The sequence below is a fragment of the Apus apus genome, chromosome 3 (genome assembly GCF_020740795.1).
Source record: "Apus apus isolate bApuApu2 chromosome 3, bApuApu2.pri.cur, whole genome shotgun sequence".
Lineage (NCBI taxonomy): Eukaryota > Metazoa > Chordata > Aves > Apodiformes > Apodidae > Apus > Apus apus.
Window position 1 is genome coordinate 18,024,625 of NC_067284.1, and position 27,945 is coordinate 18,052,569.

General features: G+C 36.9%; 1 protein-coding gene across 50 annotated transcripts in view; it reads right to left on the minus strand.

The window, feature by feature from the left end:
• Window positions 1-27,945, minus strand: part of RIMS1 (regulating synaptic membrane exocytosis 1) — a 319,116-nt gene that overhangs the window by 38,593 nt on the left and 252,578 nt on the right. For 41 of the 50 annotated variants that reach the window (XM_051615426.1, XM_051615425.1, XM_051615461.1 and 38 more), the window contains 3 exons: window positions 27,295-27,407; window positions 17,406-17,572; window positions 991-1,223 (listed from right to left, as the gene is read on the minus strand). The exons of 8 other annotated variants lie outside the window; for them this stretch is intronic. In XM_051615426.1, coding sequence (XP_051471386.1) covers window positions 991-1,223; window positions 17,406-17,572; window positions 27,295-27,407 — 513 coding nt within the window. The remainder of the gene's footprint in view (window positions 1-990; window positions 1,224-17,405; window positions 17,573-27,294; window positions 27,408-27,945) is intronic. One more of the 50 variants, XM_051615454.1, reaches the window with a different exon arrangement.

The window sequence follows — 27,945 nt, forward strand, 5'->3', positions numbered from 1 at the left end:
AAACTTCACATTTTGAAAGAATCACTTCTAATGCTCATCTGGCAATAAGAGAAAAACAAGGAAAAGGGTAGGATATTTGATGACAGAAATAAACAATATTGTTACTTACCTTAGTTTAGAGTACCCTGACTATGTGAGAGGAGTGCTGCAATATGCATGCATTCTGTGCTAGACTGGAGCTTTTCCTCCTTATTTTCCTTTTTTTAGTAAGAACCCTTAAGGTCAGGTCCTGTTCCCACAGAAGACAAGAGCAAATGTCTTCACTGGGGTTCAAAAGGAGCAGGACAGGGACTTTGCAACATTACTTCTTTCTTTTATATATTTCTCTATGAGCTTTTGTTCCTTTGGGCTATGCAGATATGAAGCTTTTAAGACTTCTGACGAAGCAATAAAATCTTATGTCCCTAATGAAGCATCGTGCTGTTGTGTAATTTATCTGAATTCACTGACCCCAGTTTCCCAGTGCTGTTTTTTAAAGAAAAATTATTGGATTTCCTCTTGACTATGAAATTCAAGGTCGTTCTTCAAAACATATTTTTTTGCCACTACAAGTACAACCTTTTCTCTGAGTTACACAACCACCATTCATTTGCTCAGATTTCAATTCCCCCATTCACACTCAACTCTTCTGCTAAAAGGAATTTCCTATACATAGGAAGCTGCTCTTGGCCAAACCATTATTCACTGCTGATACCCAGAGATGTCCCTTTACATTTCCTTGCCTACCTGTAAAGAAGGCTTCTAAGAGATAAAAACATTTTTCATTGATCAGGGCAGAAAGGTGTTATGGTACATATTCTAAAATGCATGTATGGATTGCGGATGCCTAAAGACCAAAGAAAATCAGTATCTCAGAAACTTTTTCACAGCTGGAAAATCTCTCCTGAGTGCTCTGTATCCATTTACATGTAACACAGATGCCACAGATGAAATGATGGCAAACCAGGTTTGGTGAGAATCCTGTTTCCCAAGAGCGTGCATCTCACTCACCTGTTTGGCTAAGCTGGGATGTGCTTCTGCTCCTTCGAGACACTATGGCAACCACTTTGGCACTAAGGCTGGAACGCCTTTTCTTCCCACCTGTTCCAACCATGCCGACAGCCGTGTCCGACTGACTCCCGTCATTGTGCTCCAGCTTATACATCTCTCCGCTCACACTTGTGCTCTTAGTGATTCTCCCTGAAGTCCCCATCCGTCTGCCTTGCATTTTAGGAGTAAATGTACTACAGTTACAAAGTAAAAACAAATACGTTAATTTGTCGGTGTGACAGCATTTCCAAAAGGCTTTTTTTTTTTTTCATTAGTACATTAATTTTAAGTCTTGGAACGTTTTCGTTCATATGGTTCACAAATAAATGGTTCATTTGATGCTCCTCAGACTTCACGCCTTCGAAGGAAATAAATAAAATTAACATCTTCCCATGATTTTCAGAGTGACAGAGAGACACGCAAGATTTAAAGAAATGTGGAGATTTGCTGCCTATACCCCCAGTCTACAGAAAGTGGTACAACATTCATTTTTACAATCAAAGAAAATGAATGTGGGAATATGGGACAAGAGAATATATGTAGGTTAATGCAGGTATCTTATTGGCACTGTTCACCAAAGCCTTAAGACCTAGCAGACATGAAGATACCTTCTATCTTTTCATACTTCACAGAAAGGGATAATATGTAGTATTTTTCAGGTTTTTGCTCTCCACTTCTTTAAAGGCAAATGCAATAATCACAGTATGAAGACAAAAAAATTGAAATAAAAAACTAATAACCCACTAGAACATCTATTGATTGACAGAAAGATGAATCACTTTGTCAGTTCTATTTGATTTTCTTTAGCTATTTTATTGCATTTCAATGTTTCTGTAATAATTCTTTTTCAGCTCCTGCACACAGAAGCTGGGTAAGGTATTCAGAAACACGCTCTAGAGAACAATCTCAAATACACACAGGACTAACAAATACACATTCCTAACAAACACTGCTAAGACCAAGTGATGCCTCAGCTCTAATGGCAATACAAAGTTAGCCATCACTCTGCAGAGACCCAGAAATTCATGTTGCAGCCTGACTCACTTCAGATGTAGTTGTTAAATCAGCCTAGTACATGGAATATTCCTTGATATTGTACTGCTGATTAGTACATCTCCCAGTAACATACTATTTTTTGTTATTTTTGGTTTTTTTCAGTAATTCTGTATTTCAAAGTCAAATTTTGAATTTATAAGTTTCAGATAGATAGGAGATCTTGCCAAGGAGAGATTAAGGATCTGTGGAGAAGTGACATCCTGTGACTAACCTGGGCCCTGCTACAGCTTCAATCAGGCCTGTCCAAAGGCAGATCCAGGAAAGTATAAAATGATGTTTATCTAAATTATGTTTTACTGACAGTGACCAAGACGTACCAATGTGCGACTGTATGTAAGAGCAGATAAAACTAGACAGTATTTTTCGAAGAACCTGGAAAAGTAAAGTCCTTGAATAGACACCAGTTTCATAGCAAGGTCATTATCAGTCTCTGCACAGACATTTAACTGTGTTCAGCACTTAGGATCTGCTCCTGTTAGGTTCAAATAAAAAAAGGAGCTACCACCTTCATGCTGAACAAGGTGCTGTGACACACTGAAGTATTCAAGGGCACATCTTAGTGGACCACTTGAGGCACACTGAGCTTAAAATATGTTGTCTTGTTCCATCCTACCCCTCTGCGACTTTAGTGACTTGCTTTTTGGGTTTGCATGCCAAAAATGGAAGGACATACGTATCTTGATGTTTCTATGTAAAATTCCTTTGTATTTTATTGTAGATCTCACCCAGCACACACTCCCTAACATGTAAGTGAGCACACACACATACACTATACACATACATATTAGATCATTCTAGGAAGAACTTTAACAGCATTTTTTTGTCATTTAGAAAAAAAAAATCACAAAAATACCATCTTCCATAAATGTGCAAGTATCAAAGAAAAGGTTTCGTGTCAGGCAAACTAGTTCTATTCACTTAAAATCAATACAAAATTGAGAAAAAAGGCCCTAAAATATTTCCCATTTTCAAAATAGAGACTGATTTTCTTGAGAGAGATAATTTCTTGGCTTTAATATAAATCATGTGCCTAATATAGGACAAATGTTTACTACATAGGCTACATATAGTGCTGCTTTTTAAAGTTGCAATGTTCACTAAATATCTCTTTTTAATGTTGTTCTCAGAATGCAGTAACTTCAACTTTACAAAATATTTAACCTAGCAGCTACTTTTGTTTCCAGTAGCAACTACTTCCTCCTTTACCTCTCCACAAACACTGTAGCATAAAACAATATGAATCATTATTCTTCAAATAGCAAATTAATTTTTAAAAGCATTGGTGAACATCACAAAAATAATGCTGAAACTTCTGACTAAAGTGTTTTTTTTACAATTTCAGACGATTTTATGAAGTTTTTCTTCCTTAATTTTGGGGTTGGATATTGGTCCATAGCTCTAGCACAGAATTCTGGCAATCATAGAATCATAGAATCATAGGGGTTGGAAGGGACCTCGAAAGATCATCTAGTCCAACCCCCCCTGCCAGAGCAGGGTCACCTAGAGTACAACACACAGGAATGCGTCCAGGCGGGTCTTGAATGTCTCCAGTGAAGAAGACTCCACAACCTCAAGGCTGAACAAACCCAGTTTTCTCAGCCTCTCCTCATATGGCAGGTCCTCCAGTCCTCTGATCACCCTTGTGGCCCTCCTCTGGACCCTCTCCAGCCTCTTTGCATCCTTTTTGTAGAGCGGGGACTAAAACTGAACACAATACTCCAGGTGTGGCCTGACAAGCAATGGGCAGATTATCTTAGGAAATGTCTTCCCTTTAAGAAGTGTTGTTACTAACTCAGACATTTATGAAGAAAACATTAAAAACAGAGATCACAGTGTGATAATACTGTCAGAATACGTAGTCAGCCTGCATCTTTAGCTGAGAGTGCTGTCACACAATCCCTGTATTCAAACCAAAACTTTGATCCCTTATTTAGTGCACCAGGGCTTCCCAATGTAATTGCTACATCAGCCAGTTTCCAAATGCTGAGTCCCTCTCCTTCCTCTGCTGAGGAGACAAGGCCCCATACTCGTGCTCATAGGGTGCCAGAAGGCAGCACCCCTGACTAGTTTGCCTCACTAGAGGAGACACTTTGCTACTTCAAGCCAAGGGGCTGACCCAAAGTACAGCCTGATACCTGGGGGGTGGCAGGCAGAATCACACAGGCCTCATTTTCAGGGGATAATTCCTTTCCAGATGGATAAAACCTTCCCATCAGCACTTGGAATTGGATTTCAGGGACTATTCCTGCGATGTTGATGATGCTTCCTACTCAAAGCTTTCTGCAGTCATTTTGTTCCCATTTTGAGCACTGGAGTTGTTGTCAGTTCTGGAACTCTTGAGTTTATGCATCAATACATTAGTAAAAGCGATGGAAGAAATTAAAATACTTCTTTTGAGAGCATCTGTTGAGATTTGAGTTATATTGACATGCATTTTGCTGAGATACTCATCTATAAACGTATCACAGCAATAAAGCTCAATGAAGTACATGTATCTGCTGTGCAATTAAAGAAACAGTTGTTTATCATGCAGTTGACTTTGCTCTACTGAATGTCAAGTGATTATGACTATAATAAATAATAATATTACAAAATTTTTATGCCACTTTTTTTTGTACAACAGAGCTGAAATCCTCTAATCTCACATTATTTAATAAGAGTTTAGGAGATAAAGATTGTCATCAATTGAGAAATAAGAACTGATAGCATTGTAACTTTAGGAAAATCCCATTTTTGAGTTACTAATTTCCTAATTCAGGGGCTATGAATATTTTCTGAATAATAAATAAACTGACTATTCAAAGACCCACATAAACTTCAATTTTCATTCTTTGTCACAGGTAGAGGGACCTAAAAGATTCACTTTTACATAAAAAAAAAGCTTGAGGTATTTGACACTCAGAATCAATAATTTTTTACCTTGCAAACCTAAGTCCTACTTTCCTAGGAAATATGTTCTAGTGTCCTTCCAGTATAAAATAACTTAGTTTTCTAGAAACAGGATTAATGGTGCAGGACCAAGGATCAAATCCTACAGCTGTCCAATACTTCCCCTTGTCATAACTAAGCAAACAGATTAAGATTCATTTGCATTAATCTAATCCCTGGGCTAGTTTATTGTTTAACATTCCCTGGAACAGTATCAAAAGAATAGACATTTAAAATTCAGTCTTCTTATACCATCTAATTGAGTACCCTTAGAGCACAATATTTTCCCATTCCAGCACTAGAGAAATAGCTCCTAGTTCACACTTTTGTCAATATGCTTGGAGTTTAATTTACGAAGCACAAACAAGCAAAAGATCTGCATGAATTTACATATATCCTTTTTAATTTAAACCTTCTGACAACAACATACCTAAAATTTTATTTTCCTTTACTGGACTTGATGGGATTATTGACACTTTAATTTAAATGCAGACTCCAGTTTTTGCAGAGCTATGGCTAAAATAGGTATTAAGTTACACTGTTGATTCAAACCTAGTTATCATAACACAATAAATAAATAAAGATTTCAGTAGCAGGGTAACCAAGAGTACTGTATTTCTCAGTATACTCCATTTATTTCTAAATTAAATGATTTACTACATTTTATTTAAAATTATTTTATCATGATTAGAAATTGCTTCAATGATTAGTTCAGCAAAAATCTTATGCTATTTCTAATTTTTGTTATAGCATTATAATCAATATGTATATTAAGAATAGCTACAGATAATCTATCTGTGGCTGTTTCACTTCACAGATATTTAGCATGCAAAAGGAGCCACTTTCTTTTTCTTTTCTGTTTTATTTTTGTTTTGTTTTTAATTGAAGTAAATCACTGAAGCCTTTGATCCCCCCCAGCAGAAGCAGAGCTTTCCCCCAACCCCAGCTTCCTGGGGCTGCCCTTCACCCCCAGAGTCACCCACTACTCCCCAGCTCCTGCATCAGCTGGGAAGCCAGTGCTCTCTTTACCAAGGGAAAAATGCCTACATTTTCCTGCCAAAGCTTATGCAGTTGAGATGGATCCTGTCTGAAGTAGTATCTGTACTACACAAGGCAAAATCAAGACTGTATTTCCATGTCAGCCGTAAGTCTTGTGAAAGAAAGCAGCACTTTCAGTTTTGCAAGCTGCCACTACCTGAAAGCTGTACTTGCATCTGTGGGAATGAAAAATGAACTCTCAAGGTAAAAAACTTATTCAAAGAACATTCTTTACAAGCTGCCATAAAAATAAACCCAGAGTAAAATTCTATAAAGTTAATACACTACAAGAACACTGTGAATTATACTTGCTTATATTCAAATACAGCATACACAAATATATAGAACTGAAACAAAGCCAATTACATGTATGAAATCATTGTACATCTTTCTACATACAGATATCTAACATATATATTCAAGATGCATAAAATTATACTGGATAAATTATTTAGACTGAGAAAATTAGTATATAGATATACATCAGTATTTCTCAGTAGCTACATAAAATACCTGCCAATAGTACAAATCATCTTAAAGAGAAAAGATAGTAAGACACAGGAAGCTTGAAAAAAGTTTGCCCATAAACTCACCTATATAATATCTGTAAGTAAATCCTTGTAGGGAAAAAAAATTCAGTGAATAAACATTGCTAAAATTACAGTATTTCTTTCATTCTCTTGGACTTACTCATGATTTCTAAAAAAATGCTTTAGGTGTTTATTTCCATGATCACTCATTTTTACTCCATCTATTTTCCCAATAATGCAAGCCATGAGTAAGTAAAGAATACCCTGTGTTCCTTGCTGCATAGATGATGTTTTATTAGAAGTTCTTTCCACACGGCTGTGGTAACTTGAATCTTTCAACAGAATCCCTGGCCTTCACCAACAGGACCTAGTTAAGCTTCCTTTTCTCTCCTGCTAAATGCAGGATCACGGAGTAATTCATAGCCCCTGTGGCACCCTTTTGCAATGAGGTAGCTCATGAATACTAATGACCTCCTAAACATGGAGTAGTTGTGGACCAAAGGGAAGATGATCCCTCCTTTATAATGAGGAACACTACATTTCTAAAAATAAACTAAGTCTCATTATTAGTATTATATGATATATAATTAATAAATCCAAACTCTAAATTACCTATCCACAAATTGCTCTGCCAGTCTTAGAACACATAGTTATATTTACATATGATATATAACATTTGCTGTAAGATTGATTACTGTACAATTTATGGAATTTCATAAATTATTTCAAACATGGTCCTTTACACACCAAAGGACAAACACCTATCCCATATTAAAATTCTCTCTAGTTCAGTCAAAAGGCTTTTTTAGACCATAAAAAAGTTAGTTGATTCAATGAAATAATAATTTTGTACAGTTTGTACCAAGTGGAATTATATATTGATTTAACATGCATATTGATCACATATTAAATCCATGAAATGGCTATTAGAATCAGAAAAAAACTTGCTTCTCCTGTAAAGTCTCCATATTAGAGTCCTATTGGTGTATTAAGATAGCTGAAATTCAGCAAATGCTATACATTTTATCTGGTCTTGACAATACTCCTGTATTGTAAAGAAGTGCTAGGCAGTGACACAAAGACTGCCTCTGGAATGACAAAGTCCCAGCCCCATTTGTGTTCAAGGCATAAAATCCCACTGAGGTAAAAGCTGGGGAAGATTTCACTACAGAAGCCTCCTCTACCAGCTTAGCTGGTTAACATCCTACTTGGCAGATCAGGAAATTTTCCTGTTGGAACACAGTATCAGAATCTGTTTTGTGAAAATGTCCTTCTCAGTAACACACTGACCAATGACCTGTGCAAGTGTCACAGCTCTGACAGATCTCTGTTTTTAAAACTTGCAGAACTAGCATATTCCTGCATGAAATGAAAGAACAAAAATTCAGAATCTAAGTCTGAATATTACAAACGATAAGCAGATGTTTACCTCTTTTCCAAGAACATTTCAGCAAGTTAATTTATATTCTCTGAAACAAGCAGAGCAATTGTCTCTATGTGCAGAAGCCTGTGTGCCTGCCTGTGCACACCCATGCCACTATCAGCCTGAAGCCAGCTGCTCACATGCATCATAGAATGAAACCAACACAAAAGCAGTTAGGTTACTATTCTTCTCAAGGTTAAGTATTGCTATTAATGCTGATGTGGACAGGCTAATGGAATCAAAGGGCAAACATCTCAGTTGACCCAATCTTGTCTGCAAATAGCCTTGTGTGTATATATATATATATATATAGTTCTAGTGTATCAAACATAGCAAGCATGTAAATGTTACATCTGTATTGAGAAAATAGGTACCGTCATTGTGTATGAAAAATACAAAAATGTGGAGTTTTTTTATGCTCACCACTGAATGGAGAAATCATTCTTGAGTAGCAAGAAAGCTGAATTCACCAGCTTGTCTTCCTCTGTGTAACATTAAAGTATTATTCTTCCCATTACAAGATGCTGTATTGTATTTTCCCCTCTAAAGCACAATGTACTGAAGTACCTGTGATCTGACTGTTTTTCAGGTAAAAAGGCCACATCACTGATGTGAAATAGATTGCTCACTGCTCCTCTGCAAAAGCAAGTAACAGCAACAGGCAATAGCCACAAAACAGGGAATGAAGGAGGAAAATCCGAAAGGCTAAGTGGAACAATGGAAAGACAGGACTAACAAAGAAAACACAGAAAACATTTTTTAAAAGATAAACTGAGATAAAGCAAGTGAGAGCTACTCTGAGGTTTGACCCACCTCTAAAATTATTTTCCTATATTTCTTCATCCTAAAAATAACGTACTGTCTGTTAAAAATGTTACTGTAATGTCCTTATACTAAAAGTCTATGAACAATATTTCATCTTAATCAACTGCAATAATTAAATGGAAAACCAATTCAATGTATTTTCACTCTTTTTCAAATAATTAAGAAAGGCTGCTGGTAACACGACAGTTTCTTTGAAAGAGGAAGCATAATTAGATAATTAAAAATGCACAAGCTCCATAGTACATTTTTCATGTACAGATGTTCTGAAGGGATTAAAGCCTCCATCTCCCTCCCTCCCTCTCTGACAGACACATAAAGCAGTTTATTATGATGGATTTGAAAAAGTCATCATCTTTAGATAATGAATAATTAGGACATTAATTACTCTGACTTCGCCTTCGTTTTGTACATAAATGACCTTAGAATCAGCAGTTTCCATCTGTAATATACTGTTTGAGGGTAAAAAGGATGCTGTTCTATTTCTTAAGCAGCTTAACTTAACTGTTTTCATATTTCTTGTCTCCATTATAATAATTCAGAGGCTATTGCCCTCTATCTCACCCTCAAAAGTTGTGAGTCAAGCTACATCAGCATGCTTGCCCTTGCCTCAAAAGAGATCACCTAAGCAGCAGTATCAATTAATCCACCATATATGTTCAAAATGTTTCTATAATGAAACTGAGAAATGCACTAGTTCTTTAAACAGTTTCGGTGTGCAGTTTTGAGCTGCAGTGAGCTGGAAACAGTAAGGCTGCCAGCTTACTTCAAGTGTTGAGGCAGATGTTTACACTGTGGACATTTTAGATGCAAAGTGCCAGTCAGCTATATTGTTACTGTCTTATCTGTTAGCTACATCTGTTCTTCAAATTTGTCAAACATTAAAAATTTAAATAAGAATTTTCCATGCCTAGTTTCTGCCAAAGGTTGAATTTCTTCTTTTATTTATTCTAAGTTCCAGATTAAATAGAATGACAGATCATCCAATCCTTTTAGAGGAATTAAAAAGAAAAAAAACCCAAACAACACACCATATTATACTGTCACATAATAAACACATAAATTCACTTCACTTTGAGAAGTAATCATGGCTGGCACCTGACTGAAAGATGCTAATGAGATGATCCTTCTATTCAGCACAAACTTTTTCTGTTCCTTCGAATATCTGCAAATTCAGTAAAACAACACATTCAAGTCATAATTCTCATGTTAAAGGGCTTCAAAGAGATCAAGAGTTAAAATATCAGGAGACTCTCTATTACAATGCAGCACTGCACCCACTCACAACTTCTACAGCACCTTTTAGAGTCACCTTCTCCTGATTTTTAAAAACATGTATCTCAATCTAAGACCCATAAAATGCTTTGGGTTTGTTTTTTTTTTCCTTCCATTTTAGGATTAATTTTCAATCGGGTAAATTTTTATAAAAACACATTTTATTCTAATATATCAAGAACAGCTATTCAAGCTGATTTTCTGGTCATCCTTCCATTATCAGTTTCAGTGAGTGGAATTCAGAGAATTGCTTAGCCAGCCAAACTTTGTTAAAATGGTAAATTTCTGACTTTCTACATCTGAGTAATTTTTATTGATGAACTTAAACATACTTCACTACTCTGGCTGAACTCTCACACTTCACTGTGGTTGATTTTATCTTCCAGCTACTCATAAATCATGTTATTTGGAGGCATGGAGACTACCCACAAAATCACAGACTGATGGAAAAGATCACTCCAACCAAATTACGACATGCACTCTTCCAGCACTGGTTCAAAAGACAACAGAGCGAATGCTTGCTTTTCATATCCCCTCTTGATACATAAGTAACACAGGGACAAAAACCTTTCCGTAAACTAACTACCTTTGGAGTGAGAAGCCACAGAGCTGCACTTAGTGGCACTGTGCCCTGAAAGGCAGCGATGCTGACATGAAACAGTATGCTGGGATAAAGCTGTTGTGTATGAATAACTCTGCATGTACTCTGTGATTATTTCAATTGAAAAATCTAATTAAACAGCAAAATACAGACAAATACAATCAGATACTACAGCAGGGATTGTCCAGTATGGGCAGAATGATGCTACTCAAGTGCCAAGCATTGGTGGAAAAAATACCTTCTTTTTCTTGCCACTGTCTATTACTATGAGTTTCTTATGCTGTGTTATGGTTTGGGTAACCTGAGCTCAGCAACATTCCTTTAGCTTTCTTAAATTCTGACCAGCTCACAACATGATAGTTTATTACCAACATAAGGTCACTTAGATCAGAAGGAATATTACCTTAACATACCCCCATCAGAAACATGTATCTTTTTAATTTAACAGCATTATATCAATAACCAGAAACAAGAAAAGGGGATGTATTGCATATGCATCTATCAATGCATACATACAAACACACACAGAGTATGTCAACCACAACACTATACAAAAACTGAGAAAGAAGCAGACATACTCTCTGCTTCTCAGACAGCTGGGAGTGCAGGTGTCACAACCAAGTCTTGAAGCCATACAATGCTGAAAAGGTTTCTAGAGAAGTTTTATCCCTCTGGCTTTGCCTAAAAGCTTTGATCAGGCTTTTTGCTGCATGAATACTCTTTCTTTGCAAGAATGAGCACTATTAGAGCACTATCAGCCATAGGTTGCATTTTGCACTATGCTAAATTTTATTATCTTTCAAGACAATTTGGCCTGGATTGTTTGGTCTTACATCCATATTGCTCGATTTAAAATTGTACTTTAAGCAAAGAAGTAGTCATACCACCACCGCTCAACACAGTTACACCGAAGACTGACAGGTTTTTCCATCAGCTTGAACTTCTGGTGTGTGTAAAAATTTGAATTGTAGAGTCATCTTTTAAAAGACCTCTCCACATTGATAAGTAGCAGCTACCCCTGAATAAAGGTATCGATTTGTTAAGCACACAAAACAGTTGAAAGCTCAGCTTGTAAATTAACAGATAAACTAGTGGGCAATTTAAACCTAGATTTAAAATGTTACCATTATGCTAATGTTTGCCAGAGCATAATGTTCTAACTAATAATAAAAAATTCACTAATGCTTGTAAAAAAATATCACTACCTTGAGTACAGACTTGTTAAAGAGCTATTTATCACACCCTCCTCTGAAATTCTAATTATTTTTTTTGTTAGAAACTTCCAAGTCAGAAAAAAAAAAAGTAATAAATTAGTGAACTTCCTTTTTAACTCAGATACGGAATTTCTGAGGTTTTAGCTTTGTTTCCTGTGTTCCTTATGCAATCCTTACAACTTCTCTCACTCTTTCCCCTAGTGGCACATGCTGGTGAATTTCAACCAGAACTGAATCATTGGGAAGGAGCTGAAGATAGCAAGGTTTTTACAAGTTTTGTGAAGTCTCATAAGTAGGCAGATAAGAACTACATTAAATACAGTGTCCTGCTGAAGAAAGGCTGCTATACGGTCTCAGTGCTTATCTGTGCTTTTTGGTCTGCCTGACAGACACTCGGGGTTGGGGAAGATCACAGAGATACAGTGGAGGAGGGAGGTCACTGCAGTGTGGGCTGCTAGGTTGTGACCCTTCTCCAACTGAGATGTTCCAAAATGTTTAGTATGCATGGTCTTCTCATTGCGATAAATATTGAAGGTTAATTCAGTTTGATTTATTTACTTTTATCAACCCCCCACTGTTTTAGTTATTACTTATATATCTTTTGTGAGCACAGCACTATTTGCAAACATTTAGCTGGGACACACACATGTACTCATGTATGAAACACACACAGTGCAAATGAGCAGTGTGTGTGTTTCATGTGAAAAGCTTACATCGAAAAACTGATTTAATCTAGTACCCACTGTTGATGGTCTTGGTTTCACTCATTTTGTTCTTGCAGTGGGAGTCTGATTAGCAACTATGGAAAAGGAAAGTTTTGTTGATGATTTTAAAGGATCCTATGCTTTAAAAAATACTGTTTCTTATAATGCTATCCCATGTGCCATTCTCTGCATCATTAATAGTGAGAGGCTCCTTGGATTAAACAAATGCTAACACCAGTCGCATAGTAAAATGTTAATTTAAACATCCTATTTTAAAATAACAACTTTCCAATGGAAAATTCCAAGATAAAATAAATCTTCTGAAAACATAGTAGACATTTGGCCATGAATCCAATGAAGGCTTTTATTGTTTGTTTTCAATAGTAATACCCATGGAAAGTCTTCAGTTTGTCAGCAGCACTGGCTACTTTATGGTTGCTCTCATCCTAGCTATGGGAGTGAAGATGTTCTCCATTGCACTATCAACTAATGAATCTCACTCAGTATTTAAATACAGAACTATAAAGCACTGAAGTGACTGTCCAATAAATATTGCTTATTACATTATATAAGAAAATGAATCTCTACTTAGAGACCCTAAATGTCTTGTTTACAGCAGAAACCTTGACTACAAAGAAAGAGTCACACATAAGCAATTTGTCAGCAATATAATTAGTTTTATAAATATAGAAGTTGTCTTCTGGCATTTATATATTTATTTTTTAATATACCAAACTACAATTCCATCACTATTTCAGTCATGCTGTACAAAACCAAAGCAGCATAGTACCTTAGTTCTAATACTGACTTTAATAGCTTGTATTTATAAATTACAAATAAATAATTATTAAAAATATATGAAGAAACAAAGCAGATGGTCACTATTGCCATGTGCTCAGCTAACCTGTTAATACAAGTCCTGAAATAGTCTTATTCCTGAGGCTAATGGGAATGGAAAAGTGCTTGACAATTCCCTCTCAAGTGCTCAACACAACGCAGAAATCCAGCCAGCAATAAAAACAAGGGCTTGAATCTCTCTTTCCAGCAAAGCATGTCTGGTGCAGCACAGGCTACATACTTCCCTGAACCTGGGTACACATCACTAATCACAGCCCTTCATTGACCTGAAAAAATGGACCACAGGAGGTTCAAGAAACAGAAATTAATTCATTAAACTTCATTCTGTGCAACACTGTGCATTGTCCTCACTAGCAGGAGAAATCTGGAACAGACTGTGCACAGTGATGTCTTGAAATGCTGCACATGCCAGAATTTAACCGCAAAAGCAAGAAACACCCTTTTAAAAATATTGATTTAAGAAGTTGATTTTCAATATGATACAGACTGATGTTGCCACATCACTGTTTGAGGAGCTGCATAGATTCGTAGTCACTGGCATCTAGCCCTTCATGTATTGCTAACATTTTATCCAGAACACCAGTAGTGAGAGATGCGATTTTCAAATTTAAAATTAGGAATGTCAGATTCCTAACACAGAGAAAATGTGTTTGAAATCCAGATACATAGAGAAAAATCCAGATTAAAAGTAGTTATCTAGCTTTACATATGCTTGGCAGATTTTATTTGATCAGGTTTAAGTGAAATACCATCTGGTAGCCAACTTGCTAAATCTTCCAGAACAGAGACCTCCAGATCACCTACACCAAGCATGGCAGCTCCCTCCTTGACTTTGTCAGGAAGTCCAGGTATCTTTGGAAATTTTGCATGAACAGGCCTCTAATGCAAAATGATCCAATGACATCATTGGGCATAATTTTTAATGAAGTGATCAAATGTCCTTCTTTGTCTGATGAAGCCCATAGGATGCTGATTAATCACTATGTAATTAAAATAGATGATTTATCAATAATTTGTATTAAACCATAAAGAATTTCCTTCAGCTTCATTTTTGTGAAGCAATGTGAGCAATGTTCCTGAGCCACACATGTAACACCTGTAGCATACACAGGCACAAAGTATTGCTGGACCATGACTGATGGAAGCAAATCTCCGTAAGGAATGACTGGTGAAATGCACACCAAGTGCTATGGCAAGTCATATTCACGTCTGATTCTGATTCAAGTCAGAAGTCCCAGAAAGCTTTGTTTCCAAAAATTCAGGGAACATTTTCTTCCCAGAACAAAAATTCCTGATCTTCGCCTGCACTTCCACTAGAGAGCATGGCAGTCAACCAGACTTTACAGGATAGTAACATGAAAGATGTTTGGAGTAATTTCATAGGCAGACTAGTTTATTCATGCATAGCCATTTGTTACAACATCCACCTGAAAATGCTAAACAAATGAGAAATGAAGAAGCTACTTTACATACTTATATTTAGAACTTGCATCAATTATCATTCCCTCTTGCAGCCTACTGGAAGAGTTAATCAACAAAATCTGGAGACTGAAGATTAACTAATAGTATTTTTCATGCAATCTATGTCACAGCTTCCTGGTAGGTAATTAAATTACAAATATAGTGGAGGAACAAAATGAATGTCTTCTGCCTTAAAAGGTTTAGACACAGTCTTTATCATTGATTAAAGATTTGCTTTCATTCTCACTAATTACTAATTTCTTCAGAATGCTGAAGTTGCCTCTTACTACAACACTTTAAATTTGGGAGTTTTGACCCAAAGAGCAGCTAGAATGTTATCTAGCTTTTCAAACCAGATGCACAGCATTTCTGTGCATTAACTGCTTTGATCCTATTCAGATAGTGTTTATTCTATAAAAGCTGTAAATTATGATAAGTACAATGTCATTTGAATATAATGCAACTGAAGGTGTTAATAATTGAAATTAAAACTGCTGAAAACATCTCAGGTTGTTACACATCCATAGCTAATACCCATACACTTTAGAGCCACAAGATAACAATGTTAGGTTTAAAACTTTTACTGCTTGAGTAAAGAAATAACTCTTCAAAAACATAGGATATTATAAAATGCATTGTCTGAAATGATAGAATCTCAAACCTTCAGAACTGAGAGAGAAAAGAGAGACTGGTCGATTCTGCCTGCATTGATGGGAAAAAAGGCATTAGGTAGCATTTTAAGGTTCTTTTCACTATTAGGATTTGGGAGAAAAGGTTAGGAAGCAACTTGTGCTGGAAGAACTGGTGGTGAAATTAGAGGACAGAAACTTCACTCACTATAACTGAAATTTTTGTCCTTCTCACTTCTAAAAGTATATGAAATTTTGTACAAAATTGAAACAAGTTTCACTTCAGGTTATTAATTGGAATGCTCGTGTTCTTTCCAGTCACATTTCTCCCTAGCCACTGAGCTGGCACATTGTAAAATGAAGATGATGGGACCTTTAGGGGTCTGGACTGAAGCTGAACTGGAGATCCCACTGCAGACACTTGGTTTTGTACCCTACACTGGCTAACCCCGCACCCAAGGTGCTCTGCAACTCATTAAAATGGAAGAGATTAAATGACAGCAAGGATTTGACTCTAGGTTTCCTGCTTTCCAGCCTAACATGAGGACAGTGGTTCTCCTGGTTCTGATATTTGTGATCAGACATCCTGAACCCAAGGAACATTTCTGATAAATTCTGTTCAACACAAGAGATATTTATGGGAAAAAATCCTATTGTGTTCAACTTGCCAAAGATACTGTGACAGGCTCTAGTTAGAGAAAATTCAATGTCTAGAAAATACCAGGGTTTTTGATATGACTAAAGCCTTCTGTAAGGAACAAGTACTGAAAAGCTAGAACATAAACACATGAATTGGAATCACTTTAAACACCTGAATATCTTTAGACATAGTTACAGTTCCACCGCAGTGTTCTGCTGGATTGTGGATTACTGCAGCTGTCAAGTTAGAATTTCACCAATCTGAAACATAACTTTGAATACACTTGTGAACTTTCCTTCACCAAAAAATGAGATGGAACTAATTCATATATAGAGACCCGTTCTGAGTTCCCCTAACATTCCTTCCCATTGCATGAAGAGATCAAAAAGCCTGCAGCTGAACTTCCTGGATAGTGAGTCTGTCTAGAAACGTTCTGAGGCATTACATGATGTCATCCAGATTTGTATTTGACTGATCTCCTCCATAGGGATAATTATTTTTAATAGTTACTAATTCTTCCTGTGTCTTATAATACTCATAATGCATTTTTGAGAGTTCAGACATTGGCAGATGTAATCATAGACTACCAAGCCAATCCTACAGCCATTATAGCTGGTGAGAGTTCAGTCATTGATTGAAATATAGAGAGGAAACAATCTGTGCATCTAAAAAAGCACTAAATCTAGAACAGATTATTATCAAGGATGAAAGAGATATTTCATTATTGGAATTGTTATACAAATACTTGTTTCAAAGCTAGTAAGTTATCATATGCATGACAACAGCAAAATAAAGCCAGATAGACAGGGAAATAAATACATGGATTGAAAAAAAAGAAAGGCAGAGCTTTTACAAAAGAAAACTCTTTAGATGAAAAATCTAGTAATATTTCTGCTGTAATACCTAATTGGCATACAGATTGCACTGATTCATAGCCAGCATTGAGACGATGGTGTGTGTTCAGGTTCCACTTGCCACACATTAATGTCACCTCCTCATGGGAAGTTTGCTGCCTGTTTTAGACACTCAACTGCAAAAATATTGTCCATCTAACAATGGAAGACAGCTCATATGTGAATAGACATTTTTTCATAAATTCTTACATTGTGGTCATCTAATTTACAAAATTTCTGGTCGCATTTTGTCACTAAATGAAAGAGGGAGTGTGATACAATTGAAGCTGCACTTAAAACTCACCTGATTCTGCCCCGAGGGCGTTCAGATTGCTCTGACATAAAACTTGTGCTGCTGAGGCGTGAGGCACTGCTGGTTCGGGAAATGGCTGACACATCACTGACATCACTATCTGATGATTTGGCAGAGACGTTATCACAACTTCTGTACTGATCTGTTTGTATGTTATACTAGAGATCAAGAAAAGAAAGGGTGAGGAGTCTCATCAAAACATAATGCATATATTGAGACAACAAATGACTGAAGTAAGACAATTCTCTCTAACCATGTTTAGATCTAACAACACATATGCAATTCAGAGATGCTTACATTAAAGAATGTCTTTATGTCTAGTGAAGAAAACAAACATGGTATTTATGGACTAAATAAGACACTTGAAATAAATTACAGCATTTGAACTGAGATAGGCTGCTGGGTCTTTAGTACACTGGAACTATAACAAGGAAATATTTATGCAGTGGACAGATCATTTTTCCATTATAAAATATGCTGTGAAATACTTGTACAGTATCAGGATGGAACAGGAGAAATGCCTATGAGTCTCAATGAAATATAATGCTACGGGAAGTTGACACCACAGATTGATTTAAATACCTATGTTCTATCAGAAAAAGGAAAAAATACATTTTTCTGCTGCAAAATATCTCTTTGCATCGTTAGCCTTGAGGACTAGTCAGGCAGAAAGCTAACTCAGCAAGAACAGTACTTGTTTTCAGGTAGATCAGTACCCTAATCCAATTGCTTTTACATGTGCGTATGCATGAGATCTAGCAAAATACCCAGTAGGAGGAATATGTGGACAGGGGTAGAAATTACTATCCTTTTGCTAACTGCAGAAGCTTTGATTAGTTAAAACCAACTGTGACACCACATTACCTATTACACAATGCTCATCTTACTTATATCATCAATCAAACATATATATAGGGAATTGGGTTTGTTTAGTCTGAAGAAAAGAAGGCTGAGGGAAGACCCTACCACTCTCTACAACGGCCTGAAAGGAGGTTGGAGCAAGGTGGGTGTTGGTCTCTTCTCCCACGTAATAAGTATCAGGACCAGAGGAAATGGCCTTAAATTGTGCCAGGGAAGGTTTGGATATTAGGAAAAAATTATTCACTGAAGAAATATCTCTTTTTAATATCTCCTTCTCTGGAGTTATCTATCTCTCTGGGGATATTAAAACCTGCCAGGATGCAATCCTGTGCAATGTGCTCTAGGCAATGCTGCTACAGCAAGGGTGTTGGACTAAGTGATCTCTAGAGTTCCCTTCCAACTCCGATGATCCTGTGATTCTGTGAACGGGTTGTCAGGCATTGGCATAGGTTGCCTAGGGAAGTGGTGGTGTCACCATCCCTGGAGGTATTTAAAAGACATGTAGATGTGGTGCTTAGGGACACAGTTTAGTGGAGGACTTGGCAGTGCTAAGTTAACTGAAGTGCTAAGTTGGACTTAATGATCTTAAAGGTCTTTTCCGACCTAAATGGTTCTATCATTCTATGAAAAGGAAGCTTCAATCCTAGCTATGTCACACTTATCTAAATCTTCAGTGACAAGATATGAGGCTCAAACCATCATCAGGTTCACAAAACTGAACCCCACTATCATTAGTGAGCAAGCTACCCCCAGCTGGAAAGCGACTAAACCAGTGGTACACTTCTCATGGCATATAATGGGAAAAGTATTAACATGCAGGAACACTAGGCAAGACAGTCCAAGGAGTTCACTTGCCAGATCTGTGCTCTGTAAAAATCCAAGTCATAAAAGTTTATTTATGAATTATACACAAAGCTATGGCAGTGTCTGAATAGCCCCAGCTCCACTAGGCACTGGGATGCTGGCTGAGTCAGTTGGCAAATGTCATGAGTTAACTTTAAAAGCCTGACAAACACAAGCTCATCTTTGTACAGATGAATGCATCAGGCATTCTGTCTTCAACCCAGGTTTATCTTCCATTGCTCTAGTGCCTTTCAGTAATTACGTCTGAGGTCTACATAGCACACTTGGAAACCTCTTGGTAAAACATCTACGATAAGGTAAGTTAAAAGGAGTACAGAAGGTGAGGGAATAAAGACGATACTGAGCACTGACTGTAAACATAGAAATCTGTAGGGAAAATGGAGGTTATACAAATGCAGTGCCTCAGTGTGTGTTTCAGGGTTACTCACAGCTCCTGGACAGCATATGCACAGATGAAAAACACAAATCAATTTATGAACAAAAATCTGGTGGGCTGACCTGAAGAGTGTACATTGAATTAACTCTTAGCAATTCCCTGAGAGGGGCTTGCACTGGCTGACTGAATGAACACATCTGCAGGAGAGAAAGCTCTAGTTTATCAATGGTAATTTTTCAGCTTCAAATACTAAGTGAAACTCTGCAGGTCATTTCAGAATAGCTTGGACCATGATGACTTTGAGCTAAGATAACATGTCTAACAGGCATTGGCATGGAAACAAGATGCAACAGAAATCTGATTTTTAAAAGTGGTTAACACAGTGGACTCAAGAACTCCAATATTTAAAAATATTTTCAACTTTATCAATTATTTATTTGGATATTCTCTTTCAAAGTGACTTCGTGTGACTTATCTGAATATAAATGACCAATAGAGTTAAGTTGAGACTATGCTGAAATGTTTATTCAGACCACCTCTTGGAAATGGCTTGTAGAGTCTGTTAAATAATTTTGATGCTTGCCCTCTTCGAGACTGCAAAATAAACCTCTCTGAAACGGAAATAGAAAGCATACTAATTCTTATCAGCTGTCTTTCATAATAATGGAAAAGTTACATTTCCTTACATGACTTATCATTCTTCTAAAGTCTAAAAATAATTCAAGCAAGATGAAAGATATGAAAACTTTCTAATTAAGTTAAACATAAATGTTCAGAGGCTGAGAAACTGGATGCTTAATTTTTTCCAGTTTAAGATAAGGTGTACCACTCCTGAGCCAGCCTTAATATTTTATGCAAAATTCCCACAGAATTCCTAATGAATGCTTTGAGCTTTCCTAAAATGAGGCACCTAAAAATATGAAAAGCATCTGAACACACGGGATGTTCTGGTTATCCACTGAGCTAAACAGAATTGCAGTCTGCAAAAGAAATCATGGCCCTATGACAGAATAACATTTCTACTGATTTCAGTGAAATAGGGATTTCACCTTTCTTGCATATTTAAACTACAAGTCAAGTGATTCCTCCACAGGTGAGATTTTAAGAATACTTTGTTTAGAATATAACCATGCAGTCTGTCTTAAATACATAGGTTTTTTATGCATGGTAATGGAGGGTTTCAGAAATATCTCCATGTTTTACTGGTATATGCTGAGGATAATCTGACTTCCCTCTCTGTCATTATGAAGTCTGTCTACTTTTCTTCCTCATCAAAAAGTGCACATTCTGTTTGTGACCCCTGGTTTGGGAGTGCATACAGACAATCTGGAATGGTAGAAGACTCATGTGACCCCGAGCAAGCATGATGTGCTGCTGGAGAAGGCTGACACCATCTGAGCTCTGCCATCAAGGGAACCATCAAGGACAGATGCAGTCACTTCCGTCCTCCTGCTGAAAGCCTTATTTCTCCTTAAGTGCTGAGGGAGGTACAGGCTGATGGCTTTTGTCTCAAACCATATCTGAATCTGTCTGTTTAGCACTCATTTAATTATTCAACCACAGAATAACAAAGTTGAATACCAGACTCTATCTGCCATGTGGAGCAGCAGAAGATCCTCTGTTTCGCTCATACCTTTTTTTTGGCTCCACCTTTCATGGGCTACCTACATGTCCTGGGAAAGATAGGGAGGGGAGAGAGAAAAAGCACCAAGCATGGCTTGGAGGGGTTAGGATACCAAGAGAGAAGTTGAAGTCCAAGCTTTTTTATCAATGATTGTTTAGTGACTCAGTCTCATCAAATGACTCATCAATACGAAACCATTTATTCAGCCCAGGAATCATTCCCCATAAGTGGGGGCTACGTAGATATCCTCACTCTGTCTTGCTCCCTATAGTCCAGCAGTCTGTACAAAATGGAATTGCTTTGTAAATATCACACAGCCAGTCTAGAATATGTTCCTAGAGAGTTTAACTGTGAGACAGGAGATAAAACTGAATCCATGTCTTCTGCTTGCCTTGGTATTCTAATCACAGAGCTACTGCACAAAGCAGGGAGCTTCCCTTCCTTAGTGAGAATTTCATGGCATGGTTGAGCTTTTACTGCCCCTTTATACTGTATGCCAGGGCTGTGATTCCCAAGCAACTAAAAACCCTCCCTTCCACAGAAATAGAGATTAGGAAAAAAAAAAAAAAAAAAGTGATGCTGAAAGTTAATGCTGAAAGCTGCAGTGTTTACATTTTCCTAATTCTTCTGGGTTTAGCTTTTCCTTCCTCTAGCTGCTGCTTCTACTGAATTCACTGTCTTCTAAAGGAGGCATAAAACTTTTCCCTCTCATTCCCTACCTACACCTTTTCAGTAAAATCTGAAAAACAGTCAGTTTAGCTAACAGATGAACAAAATTAAATCAATTTTGTAGTTACCTTTTTACCCCTCAAGTACAGACAGAAGTAAACAGTACTTTTCCTGAAATCACTGATCATTAAAAGAGAAAAGTTCTGTTGTTGCAATACACTCGAACTTTTAAGAGAAAAATGTTCTGGTATTTGCATTAAAGTAATGTTTGCAGGTTTCCAACTGGGCTCAAAAGTAATATGATAACAGTCCTGCTTATCTAGAAAACTACTGTTCTTCATAACTATTCATGTATTTTTAATAAATTTCCCTGTTGTGCTATATTTAAATATTATATAAAAATAATTGTGAAGTTCCAGGTGAATTAAGTGAATTTTCAGTGTGATTCTCTTTCAAGTCTGTGTCTTAGAGAGTTAAAGCTTATGTAACATTTCTATTCCAAGGTGCAATATTTTCACTAGGAGAGTTGCTGAAGTTTGCAGCAATTCTGACAGTCATTACTCAAGAGTAGGTTTAGTTTTTCGAACATTAACAGCAGCTAGCTTCAAATGCCCAAACTATCTGAAGTACAAAGACAGAGGGTTTTACAGTGTAACTATCTGAAATATAAACAGCTGAAATGCAGATCTTCCATTCACCTTTCCACCAGTGGAGCTGCTGCTTCTTCCGCACCAGCAAAAGGAGAAAAAAGGGTCTGATGAACTGCAGAGGTGTTAACATCAATGGAAAGAGAATAGATGCAAAGCAAAAGTGTATACTTCATGAATACTTCTTACAGTCCCTCAATGAATAACGTTAGTAATTTTATTGATTATAAGGCACTTTTTAGAAGTACTTTAATAGTCCAGTATAATTATATTATCTTCCATATTAATAAGTATTTGTATTTCTAGATTAATCTCTCAAAAGCATGGAGAATACAATAGTTCAGCGTTTGAAAATGAGTGTCCCCTCCTTCAACTTCAAAAAAAGCCTCAGGTGACTAAACTCTGAAAATACGTGCCTCGTTAAGTGCTTAAAATGAGGAAATGGAATGAGAATATTAAATAGGGATTGAAACAAAGAAATTAAAATGAGGAAAGAGAAATCCTGACCAGAAACATTAAGGGCTAGATTCATTCAGGGGCTTAGGCAAGTCTTGAGATCACAGCTACCTTCTGAGGCACCTTAATCTAACAAGGAGTTTTGCCTGGAAACATCGATTCATGCGCAAAGCACCTCCAGTTTCATGGCTGCTCACACACCGTTCTGGGGTCCATGGTCTGGCAGTCAGCACCTTGCTGCATCCAGGCCTCATCTCTGACCCCTACCAGCATCTGGGTCCGTGTCTTAGGAGCAGCTCATGTGATGGTCCAGAGCCCCGTATGCACCAGTGATTCTAAGGAACTCTTCCCACAATTGTATCCAACTGAACTACTGTGAACAGCATTCAACTTCCTAACAGGGAGCAGTAAAAATGAGCAAGTCAAACCATGGGAAAACTGCTCATATACTCATAACATCTACGTCCAAGAGCATTTTCTATATATAGCCCTAAGTACCTTGCCCAAAATCACAGAAAAATTAACATAATCAGTCCCCTGTCATCCCAAGTCTCCTATCCAGCCTTTCCTTGTGGACATCAACTATTTAAATCCACAAAGTGCCACTGAACTAATGCAGTGATTACACTTTTACGCTAAGTGCTTTCCAAACACATACAGTGTTAACTGAGCCAGTAGTGCATCTAAATATAGAGTGATGTCCTTTTAAGTATGTACTACAGTGATCAGTAACAATCTTGAACAAACAAGACATTCCAAAAAAATGTGTTGTACATTCTCTGGAAAGCTGAAGCAGCTGCAACATGATGTTTGTGTTCTGTGTGTGGCATCTGGAATAAAAAGCTTACTGCATTTTGCATTAAGAGCCTAATTAAGATATATTGTCATTTATATCTATGTAAATGCAAAACTCTGCTACCAGTGTTTTCTCTCAGACACTGAAACAGCACAGACATGTGCACACTAACCACTACAGCCTTACCAATACACAAGAGAGAAGGCAGACAGATGGTTAAAGCTCTTCTTTAAACCCCTTTGCAAAATCCACATAGGATTTGTTATTTTGACATTTATTTTTTTTTTTCTTACTTAGCTTTTTAGGATTTAACTGCTTCATATAAATTATGGAGTCTTTGTGTTGGAACTGAAATAAATAAGGATGTGAGTTCTGTGGTGACCTCAAAACCGTTAGAGCGGAATAGCCATCAAGACCTACACAAAGATGTAGAGCAGACACCTACGTATTCAAAATCCATTAACGGGTGCTTTAAACACAGATGTTTAAAAATGTTTACACACTACCTTGCATGGTGCATGCTTGAAAAACTAGTGCTTGCTCACTGAGACTAGAAGATCAAGAAACTGACTGGGAGAAATTACAAAAATAGAGGAAATGCAGTGGAAATGGACTGGAAATTGCAAAGGCCTCTGAAAAAAAAGGTGGGTTTCAATAAAGAGAAAACTGATTACATTTAAGGAATTAATTTTACATACACATGATTCACTGTTGCAAAGGAGATCCAGCCCATACTGAAGGAACATTTTTTAAAGGTTTAAAGAACTCGATGTGTAATAAAGCAAGTGTATTTGCAAATGTTAAAAAACTGGAAGAACCAAATTCACAGGAGCAAATTGCTCTGAAAAGCAGAAGGGAATATTTTCTCAACATGCAGCACAGCATAATTTCTCTAATAAATATAAATACTTATTTTCTGAAGCAGTGAGTAAACACTGCTCCTTGGGAAAGAAAGAAGCATTTCTATTAAAGAGTGACAAAGGGCTTGCAACTGCCATTTCTTTAATGGTTATTTAATATTTCTTTCTTACTACTCCAAAGTGTCTATTAGCCCACTGAACTTTTTTTTTTTTTAGTTATTATTTAAAGTAAGTCTTGCTCCTGCAGCCTCCAAACTCTTTTCACAGATGCTGGCAGCAGCAATTAGGTATAGTCTGAAGTCCTCAGAAGTCTCAGTCATCAGCTTTACTGCACCACCTGATTGACTTTCTACATTTTCACTAGAGCTGCCTTCATCTATTCAGTTCACTTTCTGGACTCTTCCTAAATCTTTTGAGGGTAAGGAAATACAGTAGTACATTTTTAACATTTTTAAAATCATGACTATCATCATAGTGATATGAAGCAAGCAGCTACATCAGTGAAAACAGTACAGAGTGTTAGAATGTGCTAATAGAATTTGTTCTCAGCACTTATTATAGGTTGAACCACCCTGTCTAGGATTATGCCATTATCACCTAGAAAATACAAAAAGAAGTTAAAGATTTTTTTTATTTCAAGTTCAATACAAGTCTTTAATTCTCCTTATGACTGTTTTAGCATGGAAAGGAGCCAACGTCTTTCAGAACAGGTACTCCAAAAATATTTATCTTGTAACAATGGACAGAGAATTTGCTTCCTTAAAGTTGTAGTCACACCAAATCAGAAAACTGACCTTTGACTAAGAACAAAGGTATATGTTTGGTGATCCAGGCCAGATCACACATTATTTTTCTCTCATGTAAACTTTATTGCATGCATTTTTACTATTTTTTAACATATTAACTGAGACACTGCATCTCAGCCTCTTTTCCTGAGTTGACCTCATGAAGGCAACAGCAAACCCAGTATCAAATGAGCTGCTCTAATTGTTATACAAATTCTGGATTCTGACAGATGATCTCACTGGAAATTTCTATCCCAATCTTAAATAGTGCTGACAACCCAGAGTTTGGCAACTGGGGACCTAAAGTCTTGTTTCTCTTACTTCTCTTCCCTTTGAGAACTATTTCATTTAAGTTCTATGTCTCAAAAAAGAAACATACTTACTAAATTTGTCTCCATATTTAACTGCAATAAGATCTTGAACAAATCTTTCAAATTTATTAGATACTAAAAGTTAGATGCCCAGTTGCCTGTTTAGCCATTCATAAGCAGATTTCTGGTTTTGTTTCTGCTGAATATCTCACTTCACCATTATTTTGACCTGTGACTCCAGGAGCATGGATTGATTCTGTGAAAAACAGGGAGGTGACCATGGAGGGACAGGTACAGAAAGTTCATTGCCTGCACCACAGCAACACATGCCAGGGGCATTCTGATGTTTGCAGCTTTAGGTAGCTTGGCAATGTTTGTCATTTTCTGTATGGCAGCAGTTCACCAATTGGAAGGCTCCTGTCTTTTAAAACATAGAAATAAAACCACAAGCATTTAGTTATAGGGATGGAAAGGCAGTCTTTAAAATGTAGCTCTTAAAGCACAAAAGTCAAAATAAACAAAAGCTGTGATTTTCTTCCAACTGCTGTTATTCTGAGACCTTATTTTTAACCCACATAGTTGCTATGTGTGTGTCTGAATTTTTTACAGTGGACTTTTACATTCATACTGCCATCCTGTGGTCACGCGTTGAAGATACGTAACTCGTAATGGCACTGGGACAGAATTGCAGGATTGCTTCCCACACAACACAGTTACCACTGGTTTTGTTCCTATCCTTTACTTTGCCTACACCAACACAGTGGTGTATCTCTAAAAAGAAACATAGGTTCTAACTATGTTTTCCTCCCTGACTTCAGCAAATGTTCCGGCTCTGTTAGGAGGAAGAAACATGTCACAAGGTAAAAGTATCTTCAGCTCCAGCCCTGCACAGCTTGACTTTGAAGTGGCAGTACAGATGTGCAAGGCACTTTCAGCGCTCTGCTCAGAAGCCTATGCAGTTTAAACTTACCAGGTTGTGGGATATAATTTTAGCATTATCAAGGAAAACAAAAAAAAAGGTCCCTCTCTATAATTTCATTCATGTAATTTCATGTACTCTTAATTATCAGAGCAAATCTTCACACTTTTAGAAAAAGAGATCAAAGCAATCAGTATGTATTTCAAGAAAGGAAATACTTTAGCTATGACATTATGAGGATGTAAAAAAACTACATAAATATGAGAAAAGCTGCATGGGACTTGATCTAATTCTGCCTAGTTGTCTACATGTCAGACAAGAGCAACAGCTTAGAGAAGAAGAAGAGAGTAGGGCCAATATACAATGACGCTGTCATGGCCCACTTTTCCAGCCTCCAGGAATTTCCAAGCCAGGGACTTCCTAAACTAGAGGACACACTGCTTTTTTTAATGGCTGCTAAAGGATCTTTCTTCCCTGAATTAGTTGTGAAGCATTTTGCTTTTTGCAGATTCATTTTAGGTGACAACGAAGACTAAGTCTAACTCACATCAGATGTGGGTAAAAAATGATGTTAAAAGGTTACTACTACTCAAGGAAATTTCTGTCAGGCTTTATAACACAGTGTTCTTGAGGGTTATAAAATATTTTAAATAAACAGGTTTATGCTGTCAATTTTTAATCCAAAGTATCATTTCAATACTACTGACTTTACCTTGGTATATTGCTCACGCTCATGTTCTTGGCTAGAACCAGACCCTGATGTCTGATTATAACGGTGCACTTTCATTTTCATCTGTCTTGTTCGCTCCTCCACTACTAAGCTTGCTGCAAAAACACACAATGAAAACCAATTAAAAAATAGTGAAAACCTTTCTGGAAAAACAAACGGTTTAGCAACAATTTTAACTTATTTCCATCTCAACAAAACAAAGAAAGGTACAAACATGTAGAACAAGCAGGGTGTAAACAAAGAACAAAGGAACACTAATGTCAAGAAATCAACCACTTCCATTGTGAGAGTTTTCACCCGAAATTGGGCAGACATCCCAATTTCCTACACATAATCAAGCTGGTGCAACAGATAGGAAAAGAGTGACAGAATTTAGGCAATAGGCTGCATTATAAACCTGTTACATATTCTGGATGCAGGGGACATAAACGCTTGATCACCTAAACGTGCATTTCCTTTTATGTAGAAAATACTACAGTAGCATTTGAAGAATTAATGCACTAAAGAAGTACTAAAATTTATTTTTAAAGTAATTAAATCCTACTACTATCTTAAAACATAACTGCTTACCATAGATAAAGATGGTATCTGAGAGGAATTATTTCTCCATTCAAACAATCATAGTAAAAAATA